The 7,803-nt window shown below is 46.2% G+C and overlaps 1 protein-coding gene across 1 annotated transcript in view; it reads right to left on the bottom strand.

Annotated features, from left to right (window-relative positions):
• Positions 1-3,512: 3,512 nt before the first annotated feature.
• Positions 3,513-7,803, bottom strand: part of LOC146179124 (uncharacterized) — a 149,260-nt gene continuing 144,969 nt past the window's right edge. The window contains exons 10-11 of the mRNA XM_084580117.1: positions 7,481-7,801; positions 3,513-4,137 (exon numbers count right to left, since the gene is read on the bottom strand). Of these exons, the coding sequence (XP_084436243.1) occupies positions 3,884-4,137; positions 7,481-7,801 (575 nt within the window). The 3' untranslated portion in view covers positions 3,513-3,883. The remainder of the gene's footprint in view (positions 4,138-7,480; positions 7,802-7,803) is intronic.

Below are 7,803 nucleotides of genomic sequence, written 5' to 3' on the forward strand. Positions count from 1 at the left end.
TGCGACCTTGCTATAAATTCCCTGCGACATTAGACAATAGTCAATGGTCGTCTGCCTGTCGCGGAATTCCCCCGTGATTTGTTCTTCGCATTTTGTTTCTCTATTTACTATAACTAGGTCGTGTCACTCACAGAAGTCTAGCATTAGCTTCCAGTTACAATCCGTGTATCCATCCAGATCGTCGATATGGCCGTTCATGTCCCCCAGCAGAATAATATCGTCCCGCTCTCCAAACTAGCTTATATCGTCACTGAGACATTCAACGAGATCCTTGTTTTCTTACCTGCATTGGTGTCCTGTTCCTAAATAAACTACCCATGTCTTTATGACAGCAATTGTTCCTGATATCCAGATATGTTCTTTACAAGATGATTTTATTCTTTGCTAATTTGTTGTATGGCGTATTAGCATACCTACCCCTCCATCCTTTTTTCTGTTCTCGTTCTGTTGCACCCTTACCAGACGTAGCCTTCTATAAACAGAGGATCTGCTAGATCCCAGAGATGAGTCTCGCATAGAGCGTACACGCCTATTTCGTCATCCTTCAACTGCTGTTCTATCTCTAGCCATCTCGCTCTTTTTCTACCTCCTTGTATGTTTATGTAGCTGATCCTAGTGTTAAATCTCTCTTTTGTACTTTTCTTTCTCGACCTCCTCCTTGCCATTTTTTGGGGCTCAGCCTCCGTTATTACGCTTTCTTCTGATTCACTTCTAACTACCTCTGTGCCCGGAGCCCTGCGCACGGAGCCCTAAAAAAGCTACAGCCCTGCCTGCCAGGCGCCAGCCGATCTCTGCTCCCAACCTTCTGTTAAAATGAATACCATCTCGCTGAAAAGCCCTGCCAAAACCTGCTTTATGCATCTGCCTGTTTACCCCAACCACTTCGAAACGCTTCTCTGGGCTTAATTTTCTATCACCACGACCTTTTCAAGCTTTCCGTTCGATCCTACACCTCCGGTACTGTGCATACAACTATCGGCGCTTACTGTGTTATCTCCCTGATATCATCCACTCCCTTAGCTAAACTTTCCACCACTCCGGCAGCGTCACCATTTAAGACATCGTTTAACCCCGCGGCTACTATCACCATATTGCGCTCTGCTGAATTTTTCAACAGCCTATTTTTACTCTCTTTCAGCACTGCCCCCATCGTCATCCCTGCGAAGGTTCCAACTAACACTCGCTTACCACCCTTTACACGTTCCATGATATCTCGCTTGTACCTGCTCATGTTAGAAACCCCGGCGATAAGCACCTAGGCATTCTCTCTCCCTCTCCCAACTGTTGGCTCCTGCTTTCGGTAATCTGTGTTCTTTTCTCTGGGATTTACATTCTTCCTGACTTCATTTTTTTTCGACCTCTTAGTAGCTGCTTCTAAATAACTGTTGCTTCGGATCCGCCTGACCTAATTTGCTTATGTCTCCCATGCCAGTGCTGGTCCCAGCCCCGTGGCTGGTCCGCACTAGAATGTTCGCCCTCGTTGTTTCCAAGCGCAAAGTCCGCCTGACCTACTTTGTTTATGCCTTCCATGTAAGTGCTGGTCCCAGCCACGTGGCTGGGACCTGGAATGTCCGTCCTCGTTGTTTCCAAGAACAAAGTCGGCCATTTTTGTTTCCATTTGAGGAAGCTGTCCTAGCAGTTTCTGATTTTCTGCCCCCTTAATAAACGTACTTCATTTTCTAAATCATCCACACGAGACACTAAACCACCCATTTCTCGTTCAAGTCTATCTAGGCGCGCACTCAGCACGCAACACCGACACAAAAAGTCACTGCCTTCCGCTTCATCTACAGAGTCAAAACGCCTTTCCTTGAGATTAACCTGCGCCTCACACTGCGTACACTTTACCTTCTTTAGATTGTACCTTTTAAACATGTATCAACTGAACTATTTCTACTACGAATTCTCAGAATATACAAACTGCAAAAGGAAGACACAAAAACAACTAGCAAACACGCGTTACAATAAATTCTGCGAATGCCAATAGCGTAGAAAAAAAGAATATTTATCCAAACAAAATAATTAAAGAAATAACGCCGAGAAAACGTAGCTGCTGGCAAGAAAAACCAGGCCACTAGGACAAAGAGCTAAAATTTATGCTTTAGGCTGCACCTAACCTAACTAGCTGAAAAATAAATAAAGTTAATAATAGAAAGAACTCATCTATTTGACGCTTTCGGAAGCTCCCGCTGTCGCCAGTCCGTCCGTTTTCGGTAGCCACGTGCAATCGGAGGAGCGATGGAACACGTGTCCGCACCACACGGTTGTCAATTGTAAAAACTGCATTGCTGCGCTCCTGCCGCAATTCGTCCGATGGAGAAGCTAAGGAAAAGTTCGTCTGAAGCACGAATTGCACTCGCCTGTCCTCTATTCGCTATCAAGCCTGTCTCGTCGCTTGCTTTCCAGTGACGCTGTTATCAGACTCACGGAAGCCGCTGAGGTTCTGTGCGACATTCGCCGCCAGTCTACGTAGGCAGGCGCAATGAATGGCATTCACCGGCGCATTTTGCACCGCGCCCTATCAACGATGGTGACATAGCGATTCAGAAGCAGCAATGAGCGTCAAAAACTGATCCTACCAAAGCAAGCGACGAGGCATGCTTGATAGCGGAGGAAGGATAGGCGTGGGCAAAATGTGCTTCAGACGCAATTTTCATTAGCCGCGTCATCGGGAGCAATCGCAGGCTGATGGAGCAGCGATAAACATTTCCGTCGCTCCGTCACGCGCTGGAGGTTCCGCGAACGTTTGCTGCTGACAGTGCATTGGAATATAAGGGGCGCCGAGTGCCGTCAGTGGCACTCAGAAAGAAATTAACAGCGATATTAAAAATTTTCGTATGTTCTAAATTTACCACGTTCGCATAACGCTTGAAAGCAATAGCGCACGACAGCATCAGGGCTCACACTTGAGTAATGTGCCTCCATACATATATAAGCGATTCCTGCTGTTCTTGTGAATGTCTAATGAAAATTGGCGAAAGGTTTACGTGCACCCGAAGCCCGAATATAGTCATATCGTGGCACACTCTATGGACTTAAAGCGCCCATTACCGCTTTACGTTTCTCCTACTTTCCTCGCTAATTTATCAACTCTAAGTACCCTAGGTACCCTATCAGAGCTCATCCTCGGCCTCTTATATTACTATTTGTTCTAAACATTTTCTTTCCTCATTCCTAATTCCAGTATAACCCATGTCACAGGAGCCAAAATCGCAGTCTTGATGTGTGATCGAATGCTGCGGGCGACTTTCAGTATGCCTCGTTCTTAGATGTCTTTACACGTCGGCCACGTCTGCCCTACGCCAAAGCGGTCCGCATTCAAGAGCAAGACACTGAGACTGTGCAACTGCCTTATATTTACACAGGAAGACCTTGATTCAAAGCTCTAATACTGTCTCCATAAAACTCGCCCTTGTATATTCAAGCGCATCACTTAGTTTCTCATTCACAACAGTCTCACCTGGCCATAGTCAGCCTCAGGTGCACATTTATATTGAGTATATAATGACACGTCCGCGCAAGGCTAGGTCTCGGTTTATTGTGTCTCTCACTTGATCCAATTGTTAACCAGCAAACAAGGGTCAACTAGGACACTCGTGAGGCAGGCTTGAAACATAGAAAAGGGGCAGTGGGCATCTCCAAGAATATACTGTGTCTGAAAAAGTGAGTTCAATCGTTCGAATCCGATGTGCGCTGTCAACGCTGGTCATGTTCTTCGCCATGACGACGAATGGTAATATGGCAACACGAGAGTAAATACACTAGGAGAAGCATTGTTCTGGTCCCTTCTTCATCCCGGAGAAAGATGCAAGTCCACCAGATGGCAATGAGTCCTTTGTCTCCTCCAAATAACGATCAGGTCTTATTATCCCATGTATCACGTTCACACTCGGCTCAGCTCCGTAGAAACAAAGAAGAGCTTGCGGTCCCGCTCGTCGTCGGACTTCTCGTCTAGGCGCGATGCAACGGTGGCAATGGGCTCGTCAGGCGGCCGTCGCGGTTTTCTGCTCCACCTCCTGTGGGCGCATGCGCAGTAGACGCTGACGAGTACCGCCAGTGTTGCAGCCAGGCAGCAAGCTACCAAGACAATGCTCACGGTCAATGTCCAGCTTCCACGCTGCGTGGTCTGGGTTAACTCTGCGAACAATAGAAAGCAGTGCAAGAATAATTTAGTTTCTGGCCGTTCAGCAAATTCCTTGAAGAATGGTGTTCATGACTGGTGTAGAACTTGTACTGAAAATTGGCACTATGGATAAAAAATATCAGCTAAAGTGTCTGAGGAATTTCAGGAACAAAAGCTATGTCTTTTTTGGTAACAAAAAGAGACATTGCAAGGTTCGTTGGATATTGATATTAGTCACGATTTGTAGAGACCAGTAAAGAAATCAACCGATGCATTCTTGTGAATGTGATAAAAGAAAAAAAAATGAAATTTGTGCGCCTTATACACACCGAATTAGAGATGTTGAAAGGGGAAGGCTTCAAGAGAAAATTCACAAAAAGGAGCTGAGAAGAGACTCCCATCAGGAGGCCCCAAAATCCCAGTCACCAGTAGACCACCCTTCCATCGTCAGACGCAGATGTTATGTAGCACGCTTGTTCCCTAGCCTCCCTAGCATTCCCCATGTCGAGGTCAGATTGTGCACGTGTTGAATTCATGTCACAAGGCACCTGCGGCAGGATGCAGACGACGCGATTTAATACAAGAAAGCAATTAATGCTACATGTTCACCTTCCTTTACCCGTCCGTGCGCCCATATTTCAAAGAAATTGCTATGTCGCCTGGACCATGTAGGTTTATTCAGGAACAGTAAAAAAGCATTAGAATTGAAGCTAAATTTCTCAAGAAGCCTCCTGTAACCAAAAGAAACTCAGCTTTATAGGATAGGGTGGTATATATGAATTGGGCCCAAGCCTTCAAAAGATGGAATTCATTTGGTTTGGTTTGGTTTGGTTTTCGGGGTTTAACGTCCCAAAGAAACTAAGGCTATGAGAGGCGCCGTAGTGGAGGACTCCGGAAATTTCGACCACATCGGGTTCTTTAACGTGCACTGACATCACAGCACACGGGCACATTTTTTCTCGAGGGAATTTGTGTGTGTGTGTGTGTGTGTGTGTGTGTGTGTGTGTGTGTGTGTGTGTGTGTGTGTGTGTGTGTGTGTGTGTGTGTGTGTGTGTGTGTGTGTGTGTGTGTGTGTGTGTGTGTGTGTGTGTGTGTGTGTGTGTGTGTGTGTGTGTGTGTGTGTGTGTGTGTGTGTGTGTGTGTGTGTGTGTGTGTGTGTGTGTGTGTGTGTGTGTGTGTATGTGTGTGTGTGTGTGTGTGTGTGTGTGTGTGTGTGTGTGTGTGTGTGTGTGTGTGTGTGTGTGTGTGTGTGTGTGTGTGTGTGTGTGTGTGTGTGTGCGTGCGTGCGTGCGTGCGTGCGTGCGTGCGTGCGCGCGCGTATTGCAAGACGAGGATGCTATGCGAAGGTACTCATTACAAAACGTCTTCTCTATTTATGCAAAACGGCATTAAAAGTTGCAACACTAGACATATATTTATCGTTTTATGAGTACACAATAAGGTGATAGTTGAAAACAAAAAGTTATAAACGGTGCCGGGGCTGGCCACCGCATCAATCGACCGTTTCTCCGCGCGGCGTCCATCTCCTCTCCCTTCGCCTCACCACCGCGGGCATCAGCTTCACAAAGGGAAGGGCACCATTGAGAGAGAAAGGGCAGACACAAATAGGGGCGAGCCTCAAACATCCTCACGGCTACGGACTTTAACACGATGTATAACGGTTTTATATTTTATTCTATTCTACCCTATCCTTTCTCCCTGTCGCTCACCTCTTTGATTTCAGCTCCATTTCTCTTCTTAATCCCTTTATTACCGCCGCCCCAATTTTGGTGCTCCATTAGTTGAGATAGCTGATACCGGGGTGGCAAAAAATCTTTTCAATTATAACCGTTATATTTTTAACAAATTAACACAACTACTTTAACTACTTTAAAAATTTGTCTATACGAAAGGACCAGTGCAGTATCTGTCGCACTTGTGGGTGGACACCTGAACCTCCTAGCAAACTAAGCACACTCGTCCACGCACGCACGAGCTTTCAGCAGTCCCGATTGTTTTCTTGATGTGTGTTTTTACGTGTCCGGTTGGCTCGCTAGGTGAGTAATATGCCTGTAAGTTTGAGTGCGCCAATGGAATATCGTCCTGATTGCTTATATCCGCCGGACAATGCTACACCTTGAACACAAGAGAAAACCAAATACAAAACAAATGCTTCCACACAGACACCAATAACAAGAGAGGATTTTATGTCGTACACGGTGCACCACCGCTGCTACTACCTGGCTAGTTACGAGTGGTGTGATGAAAGAGCGCGAAAAGGTTTCTTTGGTGACAGCAGTTAGTGCTTTTCCTTGCGTATATGCATGAGATCGGAAAATATAATAAGAAAACATTTCCTCATGTCGGTCCATCTAGGTTTAGGACGAACTGGACCACCATTATTGCTTCTTTACTGTGTGCCTTTTGCACAGCACGACATGACACTGCACTAATAATAAAAACAAAGAAGCAGGCATGGCGCAATCCACAAACTGGAACCTAGTCGTTTATTTCACCAATCCAGGCATTTACTTGAGCTTTTATTTCACAACCAACCCTCAAAAAATCAAGCTTCCAAAAACCAAAACTCGCGCAGCACACACAGACCCTATTCTTGCATGTTGGTATACTGTATTGCAAAGCCGCTTTCTGGATGGCAACAAGCTATTCCATATTTTTGTCTAAAATTTTGAGCAGGCCACCCGTGTCTCAGTAGTGTCCTGCCATTCTGGAGCGCGCCAAAGACAGGTACGCTGTCTGCATTATCTCGACATAAGTATTTAATGCAACGTATGCATACCTAATTTTCTGAACGCAATTCCAAATGATATCCACTCCCAAAAATGCAAAAGGAAGTGTCATGGTCTGTTGGTTCCGGCCGCTTTAAAGCGCACCCCAATGTAAAAGCCTTCTTGTGAAAAAAACTTATTAACCGAAAATATTCCGACACCTAACTTTAAAAATTTATTTCCTCCTAGCTGCTCCGTTTTAAGCAGCCTTGTGCGCCTCGCCACCGGCGCGAGCCCTGCTCATGTAGAGGGCTTTTGGCATATCCTATTTCGAGCACGCCGTTGGGCATTCATTAAGTGAGGCTTTCGCGAATGCGCTTCGTGTTCGGTACTAGCGCCTTCCCTGGTTCTTTTTCATGCTTGGTCATAGCCATGTTTTCAGATGAATGAAAGAGAAAGAAACCTCACGTTATTTTTCTTTGTTACGAAGTTAAAGCAAATGACAACACTAAAGTCAGAGCTGGCATTGTGCGAAAAAGGGATACTGTTTATTTATTGCCTATTGCGAAACGCGGAACGTGAGGTAGCAAGCTTATATCGTATTAGTAATCTTCATGAGATAACATACAGCAAAAATGGAAACACTCACCGCGTTGTCCCTTCAGGGTCTGGGCCGGCCCGAGGGTTCGGACATGTGTGCGGTAGGTCGAATTTGGAGGCATCCGAACCTCGACGAAGTAGTCCGTGGAAGGGCGCAGCCTAGTGACAAACATGGGGCCCATGTCGCGGCTCCAGAAGCTTCTTTCGGAGCGGTTGCCTCTCCCTGTGTCGAACACGTCTACCCGTAGCCGCTGCTCCTGCCATGACGCTTTCGTCCTTGTGTCGTTGACTGACGGTGACCAGCAGGTCAGAGAGAACGACGTGTCCGTGTTGTTGCCCACACTGCATGCCAGCCCGGGGAAGTCATATTCT

Source organism: Amblyomma maculatum, chromosome 9 (assembly GCF_055883805.1).
Source record: "Amblyomma maculatum isolate TAMU_Amacu chromosome 9, ASM5588380v1, whole genome shotgun sequence".
Taxonomy (NCBI): Eukaryota; Metazoa; Arthropoda; class Arachnida; order Ixodida; family Ixodidae; genus Amblyomma; species Amblyomma maculatum.